At 37.9% G+C, this 27,976-nt stretch overlaps 1 protein-coding gene across 2 annotated transcripts in view; it reads right to left on the reverse strand.

Annotated features, from left to right (window-relative positions):
• The window catches only part of map3k10 (mitogen-activated protein kinase kinase kinase 10), a 34,909-nt gene extending 10,278 nt beyond the window's left edge, over window positions 1–24,631 (reverse strand). Inside the window, exons 1-2 of one of the 2 annotated variants that reach the window (XM_060877483.1) lie at window positions 24,283–24,631; window positions 22,283–24,033 (exon numbers count right to left, since the gene is read on the reverse strand). In XM_060877483.1, coding sequence (XP_060733466.1) covers window positions 22,283–23,120 — 838 coding nt within the window. In that variant the 5' untranslated portion in view covers window positions 23,121–24,033; window positions 24,283–24,631. Of the gene's footprint in view, window positions 1–22,282 lie in introns of both variants that reach the window. The other variant, XM_060877482.1, reaches the window with a different exon arrangement.
• Between the last annotated feature and the right edge of the window lie 3,345 nt (window positions 24,632–27,976).

Below are 27,976 nucleotides of genomic sequence, written 5' to 3' on the forward strand. Positions count from 1 at the left end.
GTCTCAGTGAACGAGGTGTGGCCTATGTGCCTGTCAGTCTCAGTGAAGGAGGTGTGGCCTCTGTGCCTGTCAGTCTCAGTGAAGGAGGTGTTTCCTATGTGCCTGTCAGTCTCAGTGAAGGAGGTGTGGCTTCTGTGCCTGTCAGTCTCAGTGAAGGAGGTGTGGCCTCTGTGCCTGTCAGTCTCAGTGAAGGAGATGTGGTCTCTGTGCCTGTATGTCTCAGTGAAGGAGGTGTGGCCTCTGTGCCTGTCAGTCTCAGTGAAGGAGGTGTGGCCTCTGTGCCTGTCAGTCTCAGTAAAGGAGGTGTGGCCTGTGTGCATTTCAGTCTCAGTGAAGGAGGTGTGGCCTCTGTGCCTGTCAGTCTCAGTGAAGGAGGTGTGGCATCTGTTTTCTTGTCTTGTCTTTCCTATTATTTTGTCTCCTATTATTTATTCCTATTATTTACTGTCCTGTCTGTTACACCCACCACTGTCTGTTAGAGAGGTTCATTCATTCATTCATTCATTCATCTTCTACCGCTTATCCGAACTACCTCGGGTCACGGGGAGCCTGTGCCTATCTCAGGCGTCATCGGGCATCAAGGCAGGATACACCCTGGACGGAGTGCCAACCCATCACAGGGCACACACACACACACACTCATTCACTCACACAATCACACACTAGGGACAATTTTCCAGAGATGCCAATCAACCTACCATTCATGTCTTTGGACCGGGGGAGGAAACCGGAGTACCCGGAGGAAACCCCCGAGGCACGGGGAGAACATGCAAACTCCACACACACAATGTGGAGGCGGGAATCGAACCCCGACCCTGGAGGTGTGAGGCCAACGTGCTAACCACTAAGCCACCGTGCCCCCATGTTAGAGAGGTTCAGCTTTGAAATGTGCTTCATATTGTCTCTAATAGTCTGACTGTGACTAGTAAAACATTTTCCCTTTCATGATTTTCAGGCCTATGTTAAAGCCGCCTGCGTAGGGAAATGCTAAGGAAGCTCTTGGCGTAGATGAATGTAACTCGGTCTGACCATGCAAAGATTTGACTGTCAATTAGTGGAGCTGGGAGTGTCATGTAGTCCACATAAATCATTTTTATGTGTTTTATAGTTACTGAAAAAGTCATTTGGGTGCTCATTTGATTTTGGATGTTTTTTGTTGCTTTTATTTGGAAGCTGAGTACAGAGAGAACAGGAAAGAGTAAGAGAGTTGGTGAGGGAACAGGTGTCAAAACTCTCTCTCTCTCTCTCTCTCTCTCTCTCTCTCTCTCTCTCTCTGTCTGTCTCTGTGTCTTAGTTGCATGGCCACATGATATATCTATCCTTGTGTCTCCTCTCTAGACTTCCTCTTGCATTTCCCTGTGTGTGTGTGTGTGTGTGTGTGTGTGTGTGGGTGCAGTGTGTGGAAATGTTTGCACTATCAATACTCGTCTGAGCTGCTCAGAGCCTTTGTAGGGAGGGGCACTGTGTGTCTTTCCTGTATCGCCCGTGCGTATGCAAAAGAGAAACCGAGAGTGAGAGAGGCTTTATTTGACTAACTCCATTCCAGTGCAGCACACAGAAAGCATTTTCTGTGCGTTTAGGTGTATACAATGATGCTTCTGCCTCACAGAGTCGTAAAATTATGTATAATTTATATATAAATCCCAATGATGTTTAATGACATTACAATGGTGAAGATAATAATCAACACGGGAATTTGTGGTGTTATTACAGCTATAAACAGAACAGGTGGAATTTCACTTATTTCACATATCAAGAACGTCATATAACAAATATGTTAAACTGGAATATATCTGAAATTTTAATATAAATAGGCAAAGTGCTATTCGTGTGATAGAACATGTTTTACATTTAAGGATATGATCAACGCTTCAGTTCAAGCCTCTAAATCCTCACTCTCATGAAGTCATTTAGTTCATAATTTGTATTAGATTAACCATGTTCTCTTTGTCACTGATATCCTGAAAGCCCATTTTTATTATTCCTTGTTTTTTTTTTTTTCAATTTTTTTTTCTTTTGTTTGTTTTTTATAAGATAAGGAGCTAAATGATTAAGTAGATCAAACTAGGACATACAATGATATGTTGTTTTTGGTGGGGTTTTTTGTATTTTTTTTGATAAATGCCTGTAAATACAGTCACATAACAGCTGATGTATTCCATAATGCGGTAGCGGTAAAGGCCTTTGTGTTCAGGTGTGTGTGAGTGGCGTGACAGGCTCAGAGATTCATTCAGAGATGTCTACATCATGCAAAATACAGAGCTTGCTTATGACCTCTAATATATCTGTTGAAATGTGGGGTCAAATTTGTTAATACAGCACTTATAAGAGACATGAATGGAGTTATAAAAAGAATTTGTGCCAATCCTCACATTACAGATTGGATGAAAGGATATGACTTGTTACCATAGAACCTGTGTACTAAGCCAGTTTGTGTGTGTGTGTATGTGTGGTGTGGTATGTGTGTGTGTGTCTAAGGGCCTTGCCTATGTGTATGGAAAGAAGAGCAGAACAGAAGATGACTACTAACATTCATAATAAGCCATTGTTATGGCCCCACTCTCCTTTTCTATTTCAGTGCCTCTGTGCCTGTGAGGGACAGCTGTCTCTGCAAGGCCCTGTATGTGTGTATATGTGTGTGTGTGTGTGTGTGTGTGTGTTTGTGTGTGTGTGTGTGTGAGAGAGAGAGAAAGAGAGAGAAAATCCTGAACAAAGAAACATAGTTACATGCATCTAAGTGAAAGAAGGCAAGAATGCTAAGTGACGCGAGTATCATCGAGAACGAGGCAGAAACACACGAAGAAAAATGTGTATACCGAAAGTGAGGGCGTGTCACTAATGAGTGTGTTTGATCTAACACACCTTTGTTTTGCCTCTTGTCTTCTGTATATGCGGACATGTGTGTTCATATGAGAATGTGTTTACGGGTGAGTTTGAATGTTTGGAATGATATTTGAGCTCACGGTCACACAGGTTTTGCCAGTCTGCCGTCAAGACTCACATCAAACACAGGTTGACCACCGTTTACGGTGTGTGCCACCCGAAGCCACTATTATTCATTATGCTTACTGCAAAGTTTCCTTGGTGATCAAGTTGGACACTGCTCTTCAAGCAAAGTGAGAAATTATCTGCTATCAGGATTGCTGTCACTGATAAAACATGCATTAAAAATATAAACCCTTTAATTCTTAATTAATTAAACTAACAATTACGGCTTGACGGCCATTAAGGTTGGGGGGGGGGGGTGGTAGCCTAGTGGTTAAGGTGTTGTTCTACCAATCAGAAGGTTGTGATTTCAAATCCCAGGTCCACCAAGCTGCCACTGCCAGATCCTTGAGCAAGGCCCTCAATTTCTCAGTTGTATAAAATGAGATAAAAATGTAAGTCTCTTTGGAAAATGCCGTCTGCTAAATGACATAAATGTAAATGTAATGAAAATGAGAATGTACTTATGAGTTCACAAGTTGGCATTAATCTCTCATATCAGAATTGTTAAGAATAAGAAAATAACTGGGGTTGTGAACTAATCAGAAAGCAAACTGAACCAACCTGAGCAAATATGTCTACAGGGGCAAGCAGTGTCCTACACAGGACAAATACTTTCTTTCTAAATAAATAGGTGAGGACTGACAAGCCCATTGTAATATAGCAGACACGTCACACAGCCTATTTCTAAGTGTGTATTGTTACCTATTCAAAGGATATAGTGTAACAAAATGCGGCATTGCAGCAATTTAACAGTTTGAAACAGCTCTAAATTGTATCCTATTAAAACTTTGGCTGCTTTAAATGTACCTTTCTTGTATCTGAACAGCAGGAATGTACTGTATCGATCTACAAGTCCAGTCTTCTGAAGACATCTACAAGTAACTTGGTCCTTGTCATCAGATTTGGTGCAGCATTTGGTCTCATTCTTAGCAAACATCTTTCATCCATCTCTTTGCCTTAGAGATTATTTGTACTGACACTTTTCCTTCTTTTTCCTTCGACTTGCTGTGTCCGTCACACAATAATCGTCTGATTCAACAAGGCTATGTTTCAAATCAAGATGTAATCACCAACCTGTAGGACGTAGTGAGGCTGCAGATGGATTAAAGGGGGTGGATTAAAGGTGTTTTTTTTATGTAAAAATACAGAAGCTATTTGCAGAAAAAAATCATCAAGGCATTGACAAGAGAAAGCTTTGTAGAGCTCCAGATAAACCAACAATTGTAAAAGTAACTACAACAATGACGACCCATGTAGTAACATGTGATTGTTTTCTGTATAGAAACTGTCATTGAATATTTTATGGAAGGAATCTACAGTGCTAGCACTTCAGTAACAGGCAGCAAATCTTTCCAGAAAAAGATGCCATTTTACTATTTTGTCAGTAAAATGTTATGCTGTGGGATTTATTTTATCAACTGATAAAAGTTGGTGAGGGAATGACTTTAAACATTAGCACGGCTTGTGTCGTTTTTTCATAAATTACTGTGGAAATCACACAACCATGGAGTGGATTATTTTCCAATAACAGTATGCCTCATTATGTTTTATTCCTTACTTTTTAGAAAAACAGATCACATTTATAAGAAAATAGGATCAGCACAAGAATATTTAACATAAATACAACTAGGAAAGTACATCCAGCTATTTAAGCTAATGTCTAAATGTGGAATTTTAAACATTCCCAGCTAATATGTTGATATGTTTCTAAGGTCCAAGAAACTGCTAATGTTCTCCATGTTCTCTTTCCATCCCACCTATGGTAAGCTATGCTAACATATCAGCTGCTCACTGATACTGTGTAAAAGCACCGTATTTTACAAATAATGCTAGCAGGCTAGTAAACTGCTGTCATACCACTTTTTTTCACAGGAAATTTCAGTACCAGAGCCTTGATTTTTCTTGTCATACACTCACTCTGCAGCCAAAATATACATAAAAACAAACTCTATTAACCAGTCAAAATATAGCATTTTTGACCGGTTTAATAAGAAAATTAACCTGTCAGAATAAGATTTTGCACAGGTTTTTGTTTAGCACTGACTAGCTAGCATACTGTACCATCTTAGAGGACAGACTCTGAGGTGCCACATTATCCTCAAATAATTTAAATACCGTCTTATGTTTATGTTAAGAATAGCAATTTAGCATCGTGTTAAGAAATGAATCCTAAAGCCTCTAGATCATCAGAATTATCCATTGTATTACAAGGATTTTTTTTGTAAGGGTAAGGTCCTTTAATTTGGCATAATGATTGTATTAGATGAAGATCGGTAAGTAAGTACACCATGTTACATAACTTGTACATGCAGTGTTGAACAATAACTGCCTTGTCATGTTGTTTTAGTTGTTCCAGGACAAAAGGAGAGCTGATGCTGCAGCTTATTCAGGTCCCTGACTCCTGCTTCCTGCATTACTCCGTAGTACAGTTCCTATTAATTCACAATAGTCCTAGACTGCTGAGTGGGTGCGTCTTAAATGTAGAGCTTTTAATCACGAAGGTAAAGACCTTTTGCTTAACAATGATTTCTGTTTGGCCTTAAATCATATTCTCCCAGCTACATTTCTTAAGAAATAGTTGTTTTTTTGTTACTTTAGACATCAACTCGTACAAAAACCTGCAAAAGTTTCCACAAAAAAATACATAACAGAACAGTGCAGATACCAAGCATGGATCTGAGCCAATAAGATTGACACAGCAAGTTGGGCAGGACTTTTTTTGGTCCAATGACTGTGTGTGTTCTCCTCCCTATCCTCAGCAGTCTCTGGGAGACTCTACCTCTCCTTCATCACCCGGCAGACAATCCCTCTCAACTCCCCTCCCCTCCTCATTTTCTCTCCATCTCACATCCTCCCTCTCTCTATTCCCTCATCTGCTTAGGAATCCTCGCTCATACTGCACCAAAATGAGGAACGGAAAGCCAGAGATAAGAGAGAGAGAGAGAGAGAGAGAGAGAGAGAGAGAGAGACAAAAATGGGAGAAAATAGGGCACACATTACTAGTGAATTTGTGTGGATGCATGAGAATGTGTGTTGTACATTGTATTCTTGTGTATATTTGCATGCATGTTTGACATGGCATTAGAAAGGCAGATAGATATTTATCTTGCTGATGTCTCAGTTTTCTGCTTTGACCTTGTTTATCTTCATTCAGGTAACTAAGCTGTTTGGTTCTTCCATATCCACCTCAAATATCAGGAGAGATAAAGCAGGCAGCTCCAGAATTACTAGCACCCTGGTAAAAGATGGGTTTTAAAAGATCTATCCTTTAACGGACATTTATTTAAAAAAAAAAGTCACTATTATTAGCACTCATGCCTTTAGTTCTTTGTACAACCAACATTTTTCTCCCTTTATGCTTGATTAGTTTAGAGAAATTAAAGCAGAAGCAATTCTTAGTACATGATCTTTCCAGATGTGCCAGTATCCTTGTATCCTCTCTTGTGGACTCTTCTGTCCAGGTCAACAGACAGCAAAACAAAAACAGATTCTGTGGTCATTATGGTCTGGTTACAGCTCTGGTTGTTTTAATCTTCCTAATTTTTCCCAACAACATATATGAGCATTTTCAGATATATGTCTATAATAAAGTCATTTTTAAGACTAAAGGTGTGTGAACACCTGATCATCACACAAATACTATATATGGTTCTTCTCCAAACATCTGCAATTTGGAAGCACAAGATTATAAGAATATATACGTTGTATGTTGGATTACAATTTCCCTTCACTGTAACTACAAGGCCCAACCAGTTCTATCATGACAATGCATCTGTGCACAAAGTGAGCACCTTAAAGGAATGGTTTGCCAAGGTTGGAGTGGAAAAACTGACCTCAATCCCACTAAAAACCTCTCAGATCAACTGGAACCTCAGAAACCTCCAGATCTAACTGCACACCAGACCTCCTCACCCAAAATCAGTGCATATGGCTAACTATGTACTTTGTATGTATCGTAAAAATGAGATAACCTCTCTCCAGGACCACGGTGCTACATAAAACAAAGACAGAACTAAGTACTTAAGTAAGTTAGTCCTGGCCACGTAAAGTACATCTGTGCAACCTGGTGCAAACAGTGCAAGACAGTACACGACAATACACAAAAGACACTTTAGTCTCATTTTTGTCTCTGTTTATGTGTTCTCTTCTAAATGTTGATGAATGACTAAAAGTATTGGCTTCTGTGTCACCTCATATTTATACCACAGGGAAACAGGAAACCATGGTTGACTGCGTAAGAGCTCCTAAACACTCAGGTGAGCTTAAAAAGGTAGCACATTAATGAGAACATTACAGCTTCTACAGGGGTACCAATATTCAGTTTTGGTAAAAATTATATTTTTGATAAGGGCTTATTATAACACATTATTTTAAGGAACACATATAAGAGGTTAATGAAGATCTTTTTTCTTGGTTGAATCAATTTGTCTCTAAATTAGATGCTTATAAATGGTTTATTCACTATAATTCACATTAACCCCCAAAGATTTTTTTAAATTATTTACTCAGTTACCTAAGGTTTAATTTTTTCTTATATTTTCTCAGTGGGATTAAGCTACATTAACATGTTCAAACTTAGGTCTATTTTTGAGCCTTTTGCTTGAAAATGATATGCTCAATTTTAAATGACTATATCTCAAAAACTACAAGGTGCATTTGTATATATGTATAGCCAGTTTATATTATATATATTACCATACTGGTTCGGTGAGTTTTGGTCACAGGGTGTTCATCCTTATATTGTTGGAATCTGCAGAATCTGGTCGTGTTTGTAAAGTGCAGTGGCCTAGTTGTGTCAGTTTTGTTGCGTGCAATGTTTATGCAGTTTTTCTGTCTATTTAGCTTTGTATGCTTAAGAAAGGATTTATTATTTCTGTCCTCACACCTGGCGGTTGGAAGGAGTTAAATAACCACTAAAACACTTTAGTGGTTTTACCCGTCTTTACCAAGGGTGCCAATAATTCTGGAGCTGAAAGTACTTTTCAAATGGTTTGAATAAGTTCATAGATTAAAGCCATGTATCTTAAGTCTCAATAAATTTAATATAATTTTAATATAATATAATTTTAATATAATATTCCTTTAAAATGCATTAAACAATAGTACATACAGTATATGGGACATACCGTGTATTTTTAGGTACAAAAAACTCCACAAACAGATTAGAACAGTGTGGGTGTGTCAGAATGCTGAGTGATAGACAGAATGGTCAATTTGCATTGTGTACTTCATTGCTACTGTGCTGTTTCCCCACATCCAGCTGGTTATTATAGGATTGTATTGTAAACAGCACTGTAACAATGTAAAGGCTTCTGCCTTAAACATCTTTACTGTCCATGCAATTAACTACATGTTATCCCACTGACAGCTCCGTAGTGGCTGGTGGCTAATTAGCCAGAGGTCTGTCTCTGTTATGGGTGATTGCTAAAGTTGTACTCCAGTCCATTTCTGTTCCTTTTGTAAACAACAAATTAAAAAATAGTTTTTCTGTGTGATGTCAGGTTGTTGAGTTGAGGTTTCCATGTATATTTGCTCTTTTTTATTTGATTTGATCCATGTTTGTTTCACGGTTTAATTATTTTGCGTTTTGTGTTTTGTTTCTTTTCGATTCTTGCGATGATTCATGATGTCCCACGGCGAGCTTACAACAAATCTACGGTGATTGCTAAATAAAATTTAAATAAAAATCGATTGTGAATCATCATTTTTAATCCAGAGAGCTACATCGCATCAAACACATCCCTGTGTGACATAAAAGCAAAATGTCTCAGAAAAGGTCATGAAAGACCTCATGTAAATTTTTGTCCATTTCCAGTGTTGATGTTAAGGCCATGTTATAAAGCTATAGATCAATGATATTTAACTACAAAGAACAGGTGACATAAAATTCCTTGCTTACAAACATCCAGATAAGCAACAAACAGGACAGAATGATGACTGAATGACACCTTTTATTGTTTAACCATTAATGATTTATTTCAGCAACAACACACAAGTGTGATAATGTTGAATACCAGCAAGACTGTGATTTGGCCAATACTCATCATGATTAAGAGTGTGACACTGAAAGTGTGAAATTAATACAATATGTAATTCAATGACAATATTTTGTTTCATTTTTGCTCAAGATCGAGAGTTGTGCGTTGCTATGCCAACACATAGTCTGATTGACAGTCTGTATTAAGTGTTTTATATAGTAAAGTGAAACAAACAGTGAAATGGATTAGACTGTTGCCTCTCCCACACAATCCCTCCCATTCCCGCACAATCCCACCCACTTCTGCTCAATCCCACCCACTCCCGCACAATCCCACCCTCTTACACTCAATCCCACCCACTCCCGCACAATCCCACCCACTCCCGCACAATCCCACCCACTCCCGCATAATCCCACACACTCCCACTCAATTCCTTTCCCATTCCAAACTTTGCTGTGAGACCTCTCTAGCTTTCTGTGTTCTGATAAGTTCCTTTAACTAAATAATTTACATATATGCAAGTGACTGAATGAACTGAAACAGATGGTCTGCTACAGAAGCCGGCTAGGTCATGCTTAGATAACTGGACTTGCACCAATTTTTTTTTTCCATAGCAAACACTGCACACTACAGTACATTTTTTTTCTGTCTGATAAAATATGTTAGTCTGTCAGTATAGATACGTAATACTGTAAATATTAATAAGGTGCTTACTGTCTGAAGTTTTAAGATAAGTAAAAAGATTTATCCTGTCCACTTATCATATATAGCGTTTTCATATTGGATATTTTGAATAAACTGCATCTGACATGCGTTTCTCTACAGACCGCTGAGTAACACTTGCTCAGGCGTTTATCTGCTCTAACAGGGCTCACTGTTCCCCTGGATCTCCATCACCAAGGCCAAATTTGGCTGCTCTTGAACAATCTTGTTTAAACCCTACACCTTACATGTTCATATCCACAGTCACATTTCTACAACATCTAGAATCTTGTGTAAATATAAAAACTGCATGAGTACATATCGACTGTACACCCTGCTGAAGTTGGCATGCTCTAAACACACATTGTAAAAGCAATTTGGAATGCAAACCACCAAGCAGGAACTGGAGGGAAATTTGCCTGGACAGAGGACAGCAATGAGTGCATTCTCTGCCTCTGTGCCACTGAGTCTGGTCCAAGCTTGTTTCTTAGAGCTGTTTGCTTTTTGGAATATAAGTGGTGTAACAATATAATAATATAACGTTATGCCTGAGAAATGAATGAATGTACGTTCCAAAGTAATATAATTTAACAATATTAAAATATTTTTGATTTATACATGATAATAGCAGAGTGGCTGATCAAAGTAAAAGATTCTGTATAGTTGTAATTTTCTGTGCCTGTCCTCAGGGTTAAACACTTAAGGGTAGATGTGTGTCCAAATAAGACTGGCAACAGTCCGTCCTCTACAATAAGAGTGTCACTGGTGCCACAGGTAATCATACAGCAATACTTACACAAAGGCCGTACCCTTTCCTCACCTTGTGACACCATTTTCTCACCCATGTGGCCATTTATTAAAAGTGAGACAAAATGCTACACAGAAATGTGCAGGAAAAAAATTTTTAAAAAACAAAAAAGTGTAAATGGTTTAAAAACAATCAAGTGGGTTTTAACTCTCTTTTCCAGTAGACTGGGGTTCATTCAACCAGCCAAATGGAAATTGACAAATGAATTATTTTATCGCTGCAAGGCTGATATGATATTAGTCAGTGTTGGATTTCAGTGTTTCAGTGTGATGGTGGGATAACCTTGGGAAAACTATAAAGGACTTAAATCACTGAGTCTCTACTTTCATTAACCACCACTGTAGAGTGTGACATGACAAAGACATTCAATGCTGAACATGGACAACAACCAAAACAGGTACAAATTTCATGTTTGGCCTCTGGGAAAAAGATTAAATGGTGAGACAACTGAAAGCACAAATATTATGTTTGTACTGTTATCTGATTACTTTCAGCTTTCCAGTAAAGTTCCATCTTCAGACAACAATGGCGCCCAGAGAGTGTAATAAAAATGTTCTTATCAACCAAGTTGTCTTTCAAACACCCAGTGATCCCAGTTTTCCTCTAAATCCAACATGACGCTTACTGTACCAGTATGAAGCAATTACTGAAGATGAATGAATGAATACTTGCATAACCTCTTAGCTTTAGCCTGTGTTAGCATGCTGTGCTTGTTGTTACTGTTTCCTGTTGTCCAAAATAGCTGTCCCAATAACGATACAGTGTTCAGTTAAATTGTGAATTTTTTACAGATAACAGACAGTAAATCATTCTGTGTCCTAATATGAGTGATGCCACTGAAGAACTCAATGTTTACATTAGCGTCATTTCATTAGCTGTAAAGAAAAATTATGGAAACTGTTGAATCTTCGTACACTAATCATGTCTTGGTTGGCCGACTGCAGTACATTTGGAATATGTGTATCCTATCAAACATTGTAGGTATGTGTATGAGGGATACAATAAATCTATTCAATGTGCTGCAATAATTTATAAGGTATAAATGACAAAGATTTTCTGTCACTCATGACTAAATTTCAAGCAGAATCTAAAGTATTGCCTTAGTACACATTATACTTTTAAAATTCCAAGACAAACACACAACATGATCTTGAGTCAATGTGTAAACTATCAAACTAACCACTGCAGCTAATGATTTAGTTATCTTCCATGTCTTGCATACAAACAATGTAAAAGAGTGACACCAGAATTGAGACAGAACTTTCTGGAATATCAAAATTTCTCTCAGATATGTTGATAAATGACTTTAAATGACTAAAAATTGCACTGTAATTATACATAGCAGCAATTGCTGAGGAAACATGTTAGCTAGAAATGTCAACATTGTCTCAGAGCTTCATGGCTGTTTCATATTCAGCCAGAGTTAGCAGTTTATCTGGTATTTACCTCAGAGGCACGGCAACCATGACACCATTTGAATGTAGCATAGCAAGGACTAGCATTCTAAATAAATAAATAAAAAATAATGTGAAGTAGTTAAACTATGTAAGACGTTATTGTCAGTTGTGAGAAGAAAATAGGCTTTTGACCCCATCAAACCACACACACACACACACACACACACACACACACATAGCCTTACAGTATATGGTTAAGGGTTAAGATTGTTTCATAAGGACAATGAATGCTTCATATAGATGTGAGTCTTCATGTCACTGGGCCAGTGTTAGCATGGCTGAGCTTGTGCTGGAAGTGGTAGCAATTTTACAGGAGACTGTAGTGCCAGGGCACACGGTGTAGCAATGTCCTGATTCCAGCTGGCTAGGAACAATACGCCTCTCACTCTCTGCGTGCCATTCTTCGATGGATCACTCACCCGAGATCAGCAGTGCTGTGCCATGCTAGATCGCTGTGTGTGCGAAGCGGTGAAGACTCCTTGCATGTGTATCAGTTTCTTGTTTCTTGTGTCAGTCCACACACATACATTGTGTGTGTATATATATATATATATGTGCGTGTGTGTGTTTGTGTGTCTGTGTGGGTGTTCATTCATTTGTGTGTTATGGATTTAAAGAATGTCCTTTCTGTTTGCCCTGTGATCATCTCCATAAGTATACAAGCGTCAGGGAATGTGTACATGTATATTAAAGATGATGTATTAGTTTCTGGTGATATGAAGTAGGTTAAGGGCAGAGAGAGAGTGTGTGTGTTTGTGTGTGCGTGTGTGTGTGTGTGTGTGTGCTGTGAGTGTGCTGTGCGGGTGTGGATAAGGTCTCTGTTTACACTGTGTTACTGCTGTTTCTCTCTCGGTCATGTGAGCTCGAGTTCAAACCTTGGACTTCAGCAAGCCTGCTTCAGTTACTCTTTAATTACACTTGGACTTTGTGTTATGCGTTACTTGCTTGTTAAATTCTATTCACCATTTCAGCTTACATCAATTGGTGTTGTTTATATTTGTTTTTGTTTTTTATGGTCATCTTGGTGTTATACACAGTTCACTGTCTCTGGCCACATGACTTACAGTATCTCTTTATTGATCTGTGTGGTGGCCACTGTGACAACTGATAGACAACAACTGGTTTGTGAGTGTGTGTGCACAAAGTTGTGTGTGAGGTTAATGTAGCTATCAACTATGAAAACCTAATACCTTACACTATGTTATCATTAGATTTCTGGCTCAGTAATACAATTAAATAAATAAATGACAATGCAACTTTGGTACCAAACATAATTCTACCATTAACCTTTCTGTCCCACAGTGTTTAGTGTCAGAAACCACATGAACAATTCTATTTTCATTCTGTCATCTGCTGATCAGATAAAGACAGATTCCCTTTAAAGTCTGGTTCTGAAGATAAGCAAAGGATGAGCTTTTAAGTAAAACAACAGGGTTGGAACTTCTCATGCTTTTCCTTGTCACTGTGGCCTCTTTCTTGTTCATTAGAGATCTAATCCTATCCAGATTTGAAGCTGCTTGGTGTCAATATCCCACCATGAACATTGTTAAACAAACAAAACTGAATTAAACTAAATTGAGCTATATTGCTGTAAGATTCAATCCAAACAGGTCCAGGCTGATTATTTGAAGTTAAGGGAGTGTGTGTATATATATATATATATATATATATATATATATATATATATATATATATATATATATATATTGAATGTTTCAGATCATCAAACAAATTTCAATATTATTCAGAGATAACATACGTATATACACAACATGCAGTTTTTAAATAAAAGTTTTTATTATTAAGGAATCCAAAATCCAAACTCACATGGCCCTGTGTAAAAAAGTGCTTGCCCCCTAAACTTAATAACTGGTTGGGTCGCCCTTAGCAGCAAGAACTGCAATCAAGCATTTGCTATAACTTGCAAGGAGTCTGTTACAGCGCTGTGGAGGGATTTTGGACCACTTGTTTTTGCAGTATAGTTGTAATTCACCCACATTGGAGGGTTTTCGAGCATGAACCACCTTTTTAAGGTCATGCCACAGCATCTTAATAGGGTTCAGGTCAGGACTTTGACTAGGCCACTCCAAAGGCTTCATTTTGTTTTTCTTCAGCCATTCAGAGGTGGACTTGCTGGTGTGTTTTGGATCATTGTCCTGCTGCAGAACCCAAGTTCTCTTCAGTTTGAGGTCAGGAACAGATGGCCACACATTGTAATTCAGGATTTTTTTGGTAGACAGCAGAATTCATGGTTCCATTTATCACAGCATGTCTTCCAGGTCCTGAAGCAGCAAAACAGCCCCAGACCATCACACTACCACCACCATATTTTACTGTTGGTATAATGTTCTTTTTCTGAAATGCGGTGTTACTTTTACGCCAGATGTAATGGGACACACACCTTCCAAAAAGTTCAACTTTTGTCTTATCAGTCCACAGAGTATTTTCAAAGTATGTTTTCTGGCAAAACTGAGACGAGCCTTTATGTACTTTTTGCTCAGCAGTGGTTTTCGTCTAGGAACTCTGCCATGCAGGCCATTTTTGCCCAGTCTCTTTCTTATGGTGGAGTCATGAACACTGACCTTAACTGAGGCAAGTAAGGCCTGCATTTCTTTGGATGTTGTTGAGGGGTCTTTTGTGACATCTTGGATGAGTCATCGCTGCTCTCTTGGGGTAATTTTGGTCACTCCTGGGAAGGTTCACCACTGTTCCGTGTTTTCACCATTTGTGGATAATTTCTCTCACTATGGTTCACTGGAGTCCCAAAGCTTTAGAAATGGCTTTATAACCTTTTCCAGTCTGATAGATCTCAATTAATTTCTCTCATTTCTCAACTGAATTTCTTTGGTTCTTTGGATATATATATTGGATCTTTGGATCTTCGCTTATATATATATTTATATATTTATATATATATAAATAAATTGGGATGTTGGTACATAGGTAAATTGGAACATTCCAATACACACACACACACACACACACACACACATATTATATGTGTATATAATTATATCTTATTGGTTAAAAAAAACTCATTATATCCTGTGGGAAAATTGGTTTGTGCACCTTTTCGGTATCGACATTCATAAGAAGAACATGCTCTTTACTGCTGTTTCAACTCAAAACCAACCCAAGAATGGTTGAGTTCAAAATCCAGGTATTATTAGGTAAGAAAAATCAGCTAAACATAGTGTAAACCAGAACTAGTGCTGAAATCCTGAAGGCGGTACCAGCTATAGCGTACTCTTTGGATGGGATAGGATTTCTGGACTTATTATGTATCTGATCATTTGAATCATTAAGGTGCTGTCATATGTGTGGGAATATTTTAATCTGGCTGATATGTGTCTGTTTAAGATGTAAGAAACACAGTCATTCCCTCCTTTTTTTCAACAGAATTCAATTTGTATTTACACACAAACTGAGCAAGAAGATATAGTCTCGTGTGTTAGTGGGGAAGCAGCAGTAGCACCTGGTGACCCACATGTCCCCGTTCCCACAGCGTCAGGTGAAACCAAAAACCACAGAACAACTCTGGTTTTATCAGAGCGTCAGAGCGCACATCAGTGAGAGCCGACAGTGACTCACTGATTCTACCCACAGAGCAAACAATCATCTTTGGCCCTTTTACAATCAGCCCTGTCTGAGAAAACCTCATCACTGGGTTCACGTGATGTCACAAAGAGAAAGTAATGCACTTGATTACTTATTAGTAGTGCACTTTAAAGCAATTGAGATAACATCTCAGCACTGTGTGAGTAATAAACAAGTGTTGTAGGCTTTTATAGTTAACATATCCACGCCAAAGACACAGGCCCTAGAAATGGGTTTAATTGTGCAAAAGTTCATCTTGCTTCCTGCTAAATGTTCCATACAATTTGATCTCAATGTAACATAAGACTCTATCATACTACAGTAATTTATGAGTAAACTAAGAAATTAACTGAACGGAAATACATTATGTGGAATAAACAGATAGCTTGTCAAACAAAAAACATTTTCATTAGAAGAAAAAAAAAGGAAAGCTCTTGGTTTAGGCCACACTCACTTTGGGCTTAAATCTGGATACAGATATTGATATTTGAAGCACTTAACAAATGCCTGCGTCTTCATAAATGTGGCACCATGAAACCCACACTAGCATACAACATATAACATAAAGGGACAGATCCATTCCATTCGTTGTAAAGCAACAAACAACGCTTCTTTAATTAAGTTTCCTTCAAACATCAACTTTAATTCTTACTTGCAAGCATTTCCTATTTACTGTGTAATGAACAAAGAATGGAAGAAAAACGTATAACTTGTTAACCGGATTCTTTTAATCTTGTCATATATTTACAGAGACATTACAAGGAAGTAAAGCTTTAAAGTAAGTAGGAGAGGTTGTTGGAGCTTCTGGTGATTGTTTGTAGCTAGTATTGCTTTGCTAAAAAAAGCTAGTACAAAGGCTAGCAAAGCCTTAGGTTTTCATTTTTGTATATTTTAACAGCCATTTTAAATCTGGGTTTGAAATGTCAATCCGTTTTTAGTATTCTGGTGTTTATTTAATGGGCAGCGGTGGCTCAAGTGGTTAAAGCTTTGGGTTGTTGCTTGGATGCTTGGGGCTCAAGCCAAAGCACTACCTGGCTGTCACTGTTGGGCAACTAAGCAAGACCCTTAACCATCCCTGCTCCAGGGTTGCTGAATCACATCTGACCCCAACTTCATCAATTGGGATATGCGAAGAAAAGAATTCCACGGTGCTGTAGTTTATATGTGGTGATAATAAAGGCTTCTATGCCCCAATTTCATTTCATTTATGAGCTCTCTATTCAATTACATACAGCATTGACATAACAACTGCCAAGTAAACTGACTCAACTGTAAGGACTCTGATTGTACTAAGAATAAATCCAGCATATGAACCAATTTTACACCACCATCTCACAACCTTTACATTACAAAATGTTGACTCTTGCTTGCGCATTAGGGACAAATCTAAATTTAAATATTTAATTCTGTCATTTTAATTCTGAATTTTCTATAACATTGCTTTGAAATGGTCAATGTCCATTGTTAAAAGCAAAATACCAATACAATCAAATTGCATTTCACGAGATGATATTAATTGGCATGCATACATAGAAATATTAGTACTTTTGAAAGGTAATCAAGTGTTTGCTACTGAAAACAGCCCATAGCTCAAAAACTGAACACTATAAAAAAAAATCAAGACCACCTATACTCAAATTCAACCACAACAATTTCTTTCAAAGATGTGATTTAGCCTAATATCTACTATTAATAGAATATACACTTTCTCTTCCGAATATTTAAGATAATAGACAGCTGTTTGTTTCACAGCAAACAGATAGAAGATTGATGTAGAGGCCACATCATTGTGTAAGATGCTCACAGGAAACAAGGCCAGTCTGTAAAAAAAAAGTCCCTTATTATAAGGGACATTCCAGGTCATTTTTATATCCTGTATATCATAACATATCATAGCATGTCCCTTATTATAAGGGACATGCCAGGTCATTTTTATATCCTGTATATCATAACATATCATAGCATTCTGTTAAGCTGTGTATGGACACACCCCTAGTTTTAATGCTTTAGTGGTCACCCCCTAGCCTGGTGACCACAGTGCCTTTGGAAATCATTGACCCTGAAGTTTTTTCACTCATACTCTTACTCATACTCACATGCCTTGGTCTGTTTGGTCTCTCATTAGTACAAGGTCCACTCCCTGTAACTCATGTTCTCTCAATCAATCTCTCCTCCCTTCCCCCAGCTATCAGAGCGACCGCTGTCATTACGAACCCAGTTCTGTCATATAAGTGTGATAAAGGGGTCATTGTTGCTATGCTGTTGTTGTCAGCCTTAGGACTTGTACTTCACTCACTCTCTCTCTCGTCTCTTGTCTATCCCTTTCTTATTGCTCTGTACCTGTTGTACCTGTACCTGAGGCATGAGTGGCTGTGGTTAAAGCAGATCAAGCATTTTAAACTGGAATCCTATTTGCTGCTCATGTTGGAACACCCCTTCATCTTACAAGCCAGTAGTATTTAGTGACATTTGCAGCCAGTCAAATTCTATTCAAATCAATTCAGCCAGCGGCATCTGTGGTTTTACCAGTTCGGAAAATGGTGAAATAAAAGGTAACAATTCATAAAGATGTACTGATTTCTTAGAGACTTAAAAAGGAGATTCGGTTAATTTGGTTGGATTTATAATCTATGTCAAAAATCGGTTATTTACATGCCACAGAATATTAAATTCTACATCAAAATATTCATTTAAAATTCAGGCTAGCAGCAGTACAGAAATGCCCCGGTGATGAAAAGCATCAGAGGAGAATGGCCAGACAGGTTTGATCTGACAGGAAGACTATAGTAACTCAAATAATCACTCTTTAGAACTGTGGTAAGCAGAAAAGCATTTCCAAATGCACAACCTGAGGGGTCAATGTGCGACGACGACAACAACATAATTCCACAACAGGTTTCAGTCCTGTCAGCCAAGATCTGGAATCTGAGGCCAATGTGAGGCTCACCTGAAATTTTTCCCTATATTCAGCTACAAAGAGTCAATGAAGATTTGTACTGTACACTGTAGCCTGAGATTCCTGTTGTTGGCTGACAGGAATGAGGAGCGGCACGCAATGCAGTATCTGCTGATGTATCCTATTTGCCTCAGCATATTGTGTGTTTCTGCTCATCACAGCGGTAACGAGTTATGTAAGAGTTACTATCACTCCGGTCATTCTCCTCTGATTTCTGTCACTCCAATGAGGATGGGATCGTTTTTGAATCTGGTTCCTTTAAAGGTTTCTTCCTCTTCCGTCTGGGGAAGTTTTTCCTTACCACAGTCACCTCAGTCATCTCAGGCTTGATTATTGGGGATAAATACAAACATTTAAATATAAGTCTAATATTAATATTGAACATTTGTATAACATTAATCTTTGTATAATAAACTTTTTGTACTATATTTCTTGTTCTTGTATATTTCTTATATGTTCTGTAAAGCGACAGAGACAATGTCCATTATTAAAAGTGCTATACAAATAAAATTGAATTGATTTGAACTGAATAATTACAAAAAACAAACAAACAAACAAACAAAAAAAACATGTACAACATATCTTCCTACAAATTCTTAATAAGATGAATAGAATGTGACATCCAATAAAATCATCTTTTCTGTTTCTCGCCAGTGAGTTTAACACATATTTCTTGCTGTTCATCTCTTAATGTCATCTCTTAATGTGATTAAGCTATGAATTGCTACAGAAGTTCTAAAAGGCTTTGTGTTTCATTTACATGACAAACTATTTGATATCCTGTTATTTAGTCACAATATAACCGTTATTGTTTTTAGCAAGCAAATAAGATCTCTATCCTGTCATGCTGTAAATCTACATATGCGTCTACATAACATAAATGTAAACAGTCTGTAAACCTGTTTTAATATTGCTCGGCTTTTAAGTAAAACATGGTTTAAAAGTGGTCAGCTCTGATCATTTGAGAAAAGGGATAAAACTGGATTCTGCACTCCTGTTGACTTAAGCATGTGCCTGACAACAGCGTACAGGTCACGTGAGCTGGCTACTGGCTGTCACTTCTACTGGATTCTGGTAACCGTCTGCCTCAGGAGTGTATAAGGGAACGTGATCAGGTGGTATAGCATTACTCTGCGCTGAGTCACCCCTCAAATTGTTCATCATGCCCTGACAGAGGTGGATACTTTTGTTTTTGGAAGCAGGTAACTAAAGTCTGGAGTGAGTTCAGCTAAGGATGGGACGTGGACTGACGAGCGTGCACAGCCTATCAGATCACAAAAGGAATAGTGACATCACTCCAAAGGAGGTCACCATAATCAGATTATCCTAGTTCCACAGAGCAGGTTTTTAAGTGTGTTAAAATTAGCCACCACGGGCAACATTTATGAACACTGTCATTTCCATTCAATTGTTTTTGCCTCAAGGTGCACAATGAATAATAAGGCTCAGCTCAGTCATTGTGTAGCTTTGTCTCAGGTTGACATGTTATCATAAGTTTGAGTGTTGCATCCTGCATGAGTCACTGATCACTGAGGTGACAATCCACAGTTATATCTATTTTACCTTCTCAGCTGTTTCAGTTTGTAATCACAGGTAGTAAAGCATGCAACAAGCTGGGTTTGAAGCAGTGACACAATTGCCACATTCCTACTTTCTGAAAAGTTTAAGCGGAGGAGGGCTGATTACCGTGTAACAGTGGTTTGCTGGGAAGAGACTGCAGGGCTTGGATCCGTCCTACACCACCTAGGTGGCTTTGCCAAGTGCGGCTGGAGTTTGAAGAAGATATCTGAGCTCTTAGCACCTGGATAATGAGCTGAAGTAATTCTACACGCTCGTAGTCTAATGTCTAATACCCCCCACACACACACCAACCCACCCCCACCTCACACAAACAAGGCCAATGTAAACGAGCATCCAATTCGTCCCTGAGCACCCCTTTTGAGGGAGATGTGGATTATGGGACTTTGTTAAGCTTTTCTTTGGCTCCTGAGCAGCAGGGAATATCTTTCAAGCTCTAACTGAAAAACAGTTATAGATATGTGTGTGCGGGTGTGTGTGTGTGTGTGTGTGGCCAGCACACCAACATCTGCAAGTACGTATTTCCACAGCAAGTAGCACAATGGACCAAAAATAGCCCACAGCTCCCGTTCAGCAGAAGAGGATGACAGCTGAAGAAAGAGTGAATCTTCAAGGCAAAGAAAATGCCCCTGATGCTTCAAAACATTCTCTGTGCTCAGTGCATCAGTGTCACAAGCATGCATACACACCAGGGGTGTAACGCAATGACTACATAAGTATCTTATCGTATCTTTATCTCTTTAGTGCTCCAGATATCCTTAGATATAAAATGGCAGTACTGTCAGCATGGTCTGTGAACTATGGCTTTGAGTCGCTCAGCCAAGCTTCTAGAGTTCATAATAACTAGTGATGTGCATGGGACTATGTTTTAATCACACCGGCAGAGGTATTTTTGTACTTCCTTTCCTTCGTATTTCGTAGTATACAGTAGTACCCTCATTTAAACTCCCATGACCCAAACAAGGCTGTTACTAAGGTTGGTTAATCCTACAAGCATCATATAAAGGTAAAATACTCCCAGATGTAAGAATTTTTTGGCTCTGTCCTGCACAACAGTCCGAGGGCAAAGCTTGGAGCCTATCCTAGTTGATTTGAAGCACAGTATGGGGGACTGGGTGCCAACGCATGGCACAATCACACGCTCACACACACTACGGAAAATTTAGCAATGCCAATCAGCCTACAACAAATGACTTTGGACTGGGAGGAAACCTGAGAACTCAAAGGAAACCACCAAAGCATAGGGGCGATACAGTATGTAAACTTTGTGCACGCAGGACAGAGGCAGGAATCCAACCCCTAACCCTGGAGTTCAAGTCAATAATGCTAATCACTATCCCACCGTCCCCTATATAAAGCATTCCTATAGTCATATTTTGTATCCTTCATACAAATAAAACAAGCTACACTGTTGACTCACATCCACTTATCTCTGTTCTAGCGTTTGTTATTATCTATGCTTAGAAATACCATCAAATTAAGGCTGTCTCATTTGGAAGGTCACTAGAGTAATGTTTTCTTGTTTTGTTTTGTTTTGGCCTATTTAAAGGCACTATCAGATTTGTTCTTGGTATTTCTCCCACAGTTCTGTTAACCAGGATGATCGAATGATGTTTTATAACTCAAGGTGGACAGAGCTGTAACTGTGATAAAGGAATAATAAACCAAATGCAAAGGAACCATTTGTTTAGTATTTCTGAATTCATTCCTACAATCTCACAGTTGACTGAAAGTAATCTAGCAAGTTGGTGTTTGCTAACTAGCTAGCTGTATTAGAATCTCATTCTTTGCTAAAATGAAATCCGGAACATGATATCAACTAAGTTTAAAGTTATTTCAATACTTAGACAACAAGACTAGGTGGCCAGCTCAACAATAGCTCAAAAATTTCTACACCTAATATTTCAGTTTTAGAAATGTAACTAAAGTCTACCAGCAAACATACACTCACACAATGTTCACATGCTTACACTTGCTTAAAGTATTGCATCAGAAGGGCAATATTCCCTAAATATTGGTACTGATCCACTTTCCTCTGGACTGGTGCATTTTTAATGTGCCCTATCCAGAAATAAGCTGTCCCTTTGTGGATTGCAACTGGCAACTGGTAGCACACACAAATTAATCAACTTTGACAACGTGGGGAAAAGGATAACTGCTTTTACACAGTATGAAGACAATGTATGGGGTATGCTAGTTAACATGAAAGTGTACTCACTGTTACTGGACTTCAAATCCCTGTGGATGACAGGAACAAACGTCTGGTTGTGCAGGTAGTCCATGCCAGTAGCGATCTGCACTGCCCAGTTAACCAGGACCCGGGGAGGAACCTTCTTCCCTGCCAGTGCCCGGTTTAGTGCCCCACCGCGAGCATATTCCATTACCAGGCAAAGATTAGGCTCTTTTAAGCAGACGCCCTTCAGTGCGATTATGTTGGGGTGACTGAGCATCCAGAAGAGACGTGCCTCCTGCCTGACACTCTCCGCCGTGGCGCTGATGTCCTCATCTGGGTCCTGGCGTGCTGCTTTCACAGCTACCTCCTCATCCCTCCACAAGCCTTTATACACTTTCCCAAAGCCACCTGCGCCTATAACCTCTTCCAAACACAGCTCTGAGAAATCAATTTCCAGAGGACTCTCACCACCTACCAGTAAACCTCCAGTGGGCAGCGTGGTATCACTCCGTGTCACATAGTTGCTAGGGAAGATGCCCACCTTATCTTGGATCTTACCAGTCCACCAGCCCTCATCTCCAGATACCTTTGAATCCTTGGAAAGCACCTCCAGGAGATCCCCGCGCCTTAGGGTCAACTCCTCCTCTGTCGCCGCTTCGTAGTCAAACACGGCTGTCCAGTAGGGGTTGGAGGATCCGTGATGCTGGTGGATGTGAGAATCAGAGGAGTTGGAGGAGTTCCAGCTGCTGCCGTTCTCTGCATTCATGATAGGTAGCACAATGGAGGGGGGTGGTGCTTCACAGGAACCTCCACACCCAGTGCATGGTAGTGGGGTGGCATTTCCTCCACTCCCCATACTGCTTATTGTCGAATTTGGGTCCATCTCCAAATGAACTGAGTCAGCGGTGCGGTTTCAACAGCTGGAGGAGAATCTCGGTTAACTCATGCACAAAATCCATGCAGAACACATCAACCAAATGCAGGCTTTTTTAACCGGAGGGAAGTGTTAAATCAGCTGTAATGACAAAACACTACTCTTATGTATTGGAAAGCTATTTTCAGCAGAATTAAAATAGCCTCTCTGTAGTAGCTTGGATAAAGGCACTTTCAAACAGGTGTCTGAAAAAACTGTGGCTTGAATTTCTACTATTAAACAGTACGCAGTCCTGTGTTTTAAATATATTGAATCTGACAAATTTTAAATGGTCATCTAGCAGTTTGGGTGCTTCATTCAGCTCCAATGATGCATGGAACAAGGTTTCCTTAGTTCCCTCCACTGGAGCATTATCACAGCCTGCATCTCTCACACCTCTTCTTTCTTACAGGTCTTTAAGGGGATGTGGCATGACATGACATGACATGCTTTCCTCACAACCATTAATCCAGTCAGTCATTTTGTTCATACATACCCATCACAAGCAACCCAGGTATGCGATACTATTTTAATCTTGTTACGAATGTCTCAGATCAGACACAGGATCTTTTCCTTCCATCTTCTTAGACAGTCATTCTCACACGTTTCCATACCGCACGCTTAACCACACGTCAACGACACGATGCTGGAAACCATTTTAAAATCCATTTCTTTGGTTTGGATAAACAGCTAGTGTTATATAGAGTCCACTGGTTCACAAGATCAAATTCATGTACCTGTGAGCTTTCTGGAAACAGGCTGCAGGTCCATCGTTATTCAAGCCAGGGAGGCATCTTGAGGCTTTCCAACCCTCCACATGAATTGCATAGATACCTGCATGTCCTTTTTTTGGCACCATGCAGTTATTCCAAGAGGAACATCCCTGAAATACAGAGGCAACCTCTTGTATTATTATTATTATTATTATTATTATTATTATTATTATTATTAATACTAATAATAATAATAATATAGCTCGAATGTAAAATTATTGCGTTTCTGATTCCTTTGAACAGGTCGAGGATGATGAAATCTGACCTGATGCTGATCGAGAAGCTTCAAACCGACGCATCCTTTCACCATAATAATAATAATAATAATAATAATAATAATAATAATAATAATAATAAACCTCAAGTCGTCCAGTCGTTTTTATATGTAATCCACAATCCTCGGGTTAAGAGCCTGTTTTCTGATCTATATATATATATATATATATCTATAAATCTATATATCTATATATCCCTGTATGTGGTTGCTTGGTTGCCTTTGCAGTCCATCATCACTACAGCAGCCTCGGACGTCACATTACGACGCTTTATTTTTCATTCCTGAACCGAAATCGGATCACTTTCCTCTTCCGCAGTCTACAGTTTTGATCCAATTTGTCTCCGGATTGTTTTTCTCCTTGTGTCCCGTGTATTCCGTGTCCATAGAGCGGACTGTCAGCTGAAGCTGAAGCTGACTTTGTATCCAGATACACCGGCTGAGCAGGAGATGGGGTGGAGAAACCGAGTGCATTATGGGTAGTGTAGTTTATTCTCTAGACATACGTGCAGGTGTTTATTAACAGATTAAATTACATGCTGCCAGAAATGATGCCTGGTCCTCGTTAACATAATGCAATTATATAAGTCATATTTACTTAAAGGATATGCATTGTAAATTATATCATACTGACCGAAATCTGTTGAAAAATACTTTTTGTAAATCATGTTTTTAATGATTTGTAGTAATTTCTCTATATTAGTGTGTTTAATTTGATGAATTTTTCACTATTGTTGTAAAAGGCTATGTAAATGAAATTTATTATTATTATTATTATTATTATTATTATTATTATTATTATTTTGATTTTGTGGCTGTTACACATTAATTGTGTCATCTGTTTTATTACATATACATATACATATATGTGTGTGTGTGTGTGTGTGTGTGTGTGTGTGTGTGTGTGTGTGTGTGTGTGTGTGTGTGTGTGTGTGTGTGTATTTAAAATCATTATTTTATGCAGGTAAAAATGTAATAAAACAGATGAAACAATTAATGTGTAACAACCACAAAAACAAATAATAACAACAACAACAATAATAATAATAATAATAATAATAATAATAATAATGATTCTTTTATTTACATAGCCTTTTACAATAATAAAAATGTCTTTTTTTATGTCTTTTTTATTTTTAAACTATCTATCTATCTATATATATATATATATATATATATATATATATATATATATATATATATATATAGATAGATAGATAGATAGTTTAAAAATAAAAAAGACATTAAAAAAAGACATTTTTATTATTTAATTTAAGCTTAGTTGGTGTTAAACTATATATATATATATATATATATATATATATATATATATATATATATAGTTTAAAAATAAAAAAGACATTAAAAAAAGACATTTTTATTATTGTAAAAGGCTATGTAAATAAAAGAATCATTATTATTATTATTATTATTATTATTATTAACAAAACATTTAAAAAAGAACACAATATATATATATATATATATATATATATATATATATATATATATATTGTGTTCTTTTTTAAATGTTTTGTTAATAATAATAATAATAATAATAATGATTCTTTTATTTACATAGCCTTTTACAATAATAATTTACAAAAAGAACACAATATATATATATATATATATATATATATATATATATATTGTGTTCTTTTTGTAAATTATTATTGTATATATATTGTGTTCTTTTTTTTAAATGTTTTTTAAATGTGGTACTGTAGATTTATTTTAAGCTTATCTATTTTAAGCTTAGTTGGTGTGAACTTATCTGGGTTGCAAAGCTGTATTTTGGCTGTCACTGTAAACTGGCAACCCATATACTTTAAACTGGTAGTGATGGGCCAGTGATGGGCCAGTGATATCACAGATTGTTTCTTTTCTCAGCCCAATGTATAGTTATATGTTTTTGATTATACATTAGCTCTTTTTTCATTCATTCTGTGGCTGGTCTGAACTCACACTATCTACAACCATCTGTCATTTTTCTACCTAGTTTTATTTTGTTCTGCTCAAAAGCATAATCAGAAGCAGGTTCTCAGGAACTGGTTTCATCCTATGCAGGTTAAGGAACAACAATGTATTTGCATGCTAATATCGAAGCAGCCCATTTATATCTAATAAATATTTTCTCTCAAATGTTGACTTGAAGTGTATGTGCAAATAAAATCCACCTAAAACGTGTTGTTGATACAAGCTTACTCACAGGCTACAGGAACTTGTCATCACCATTACATTGCTGCCATGTTTTTTCTTATATTACTTGTGGAATAGATAATGAATGAAATGATAGAAAAAAAAATCAAAAAGGTAACAGTGCCCCCTTGTGATACTAGACAAGGAGCCATTTTGGATGTAATGGGTGGCAGTTTCATGACAGACTTATTCCACTGTGTGGATGCTGAGCAGTTCCTGAAGTCCAATTTTCTCCACCACTGCCCCAGAAATAATTGCCTATAGTGAACAGGAAAGTTTACCCTGCAGCAGTTTCTGTGGCTTGAGCTGGCACTTAGACTTCATTGATTTGCCTTTTGGGAGCTGGAAGCCATAAAGAAAGGAGTATTGATGCATACTTTTCCTCCCCTTCAGATCTCCCTGGCCTTTGGTGGACCTCATAATGGTGAGGTTGTGGTGGGGGGGGCAGATGTACCAGGCTATCTAAGTTAAGCCGTAGGGATGACCAGCTAGTCAGGTCTTCTTGGTCCATTGATTGTGTCTGGGTTTTTCATGTTCTTGATCTCTGGCTCTGTCTCAACTGACACCATGATAAGTATGGATATATAGAGAAATCGTTTCCAGTATTTTCTCCAGTTGATACAGGGAGGTATTTAGTGCTTGGTAGGAGTCTGAACACGTCTGTCTGCTTTAGGGGATGGAGCTTGCTGATTTGCCTGTGGCTTAAAAGGATGAGTAATCTCTATCCACATGATAATGTGGAAAGGAATGGTGCAGGGGAATTAAGACCGTTTGAATGAACCTCAAGTAGTTTTTCTGTGAAAATGTTCAAAATATCGAACATAAGAGCATAATATGCGATACCATCAAATCTATAATATAACATTATATTATAATATTACATTTGTATACGAATATAGAAAAAGCTTCTTCAGTGTGTTTATTGATTTCCTTTAACTAGCACCCAAATTCATTAATAAACATTTTCAATAAAATCATAATAAAATAGAATTTTTTTAAATCTAAAATAAGGTGTGTGTGTGTGTGTGTGTGCGTGTATGTGTGTGTACAGTATGTTAGATTCCATTATTTATAATGTAGTTTTATATACATATCAACAATGTATATAGAACGTTATGTAATTTATGAATGATTTCACAACTGGTCTGAATATTATTTAAAAATAATAAAGCACACAAAAAAAATCCAAACCAAAAAGGAAATTAACCATTTTACAATGATTAGCATCTTTTTAGAATGAAGCATGTGAGTGTTTAATCTCATGTTTGACAGTGATTATCATTCAGCTATTATCAATAAAGTGACTGTGATTAACTTTAAATACAGATCCGTTGTTTCTTGGTGTTATCATTATAGAACATGCACACACACAGAATTACTGATTTTTTTGAAATGGAATTGCTGATTTTTTGAACCTCTGGAATTTTAAATATGCAAGTTAGTAAAATCTCTTCATTATTAATGCCGTAAACCTTTTGCACAACATCCAGTGCCGGCTGCTTTAGCACCTGCTTTTGATCAATAAGTAATTTCAGGCATTACTGACATGCCTTTTTCCTAAAGGAGCTCCAGCTGAA

The sequence above is a fragment of the Tachysurus vachellii genome, chromosome 9, assembly GCF_030014155.1.
Source record: "Tachysurus vachellii isolate PV-2020 chromosome 9, HZAU_Pvac_v1, whole genome shotgun sequence".
Taxonomy (NCBI): domain Eukaryota; kingdom Metazoa; phylum Chordata; class Actinopteri; order Siluriformes; family Bagridae; genus Tachysurus; species Tachysurus vachellii.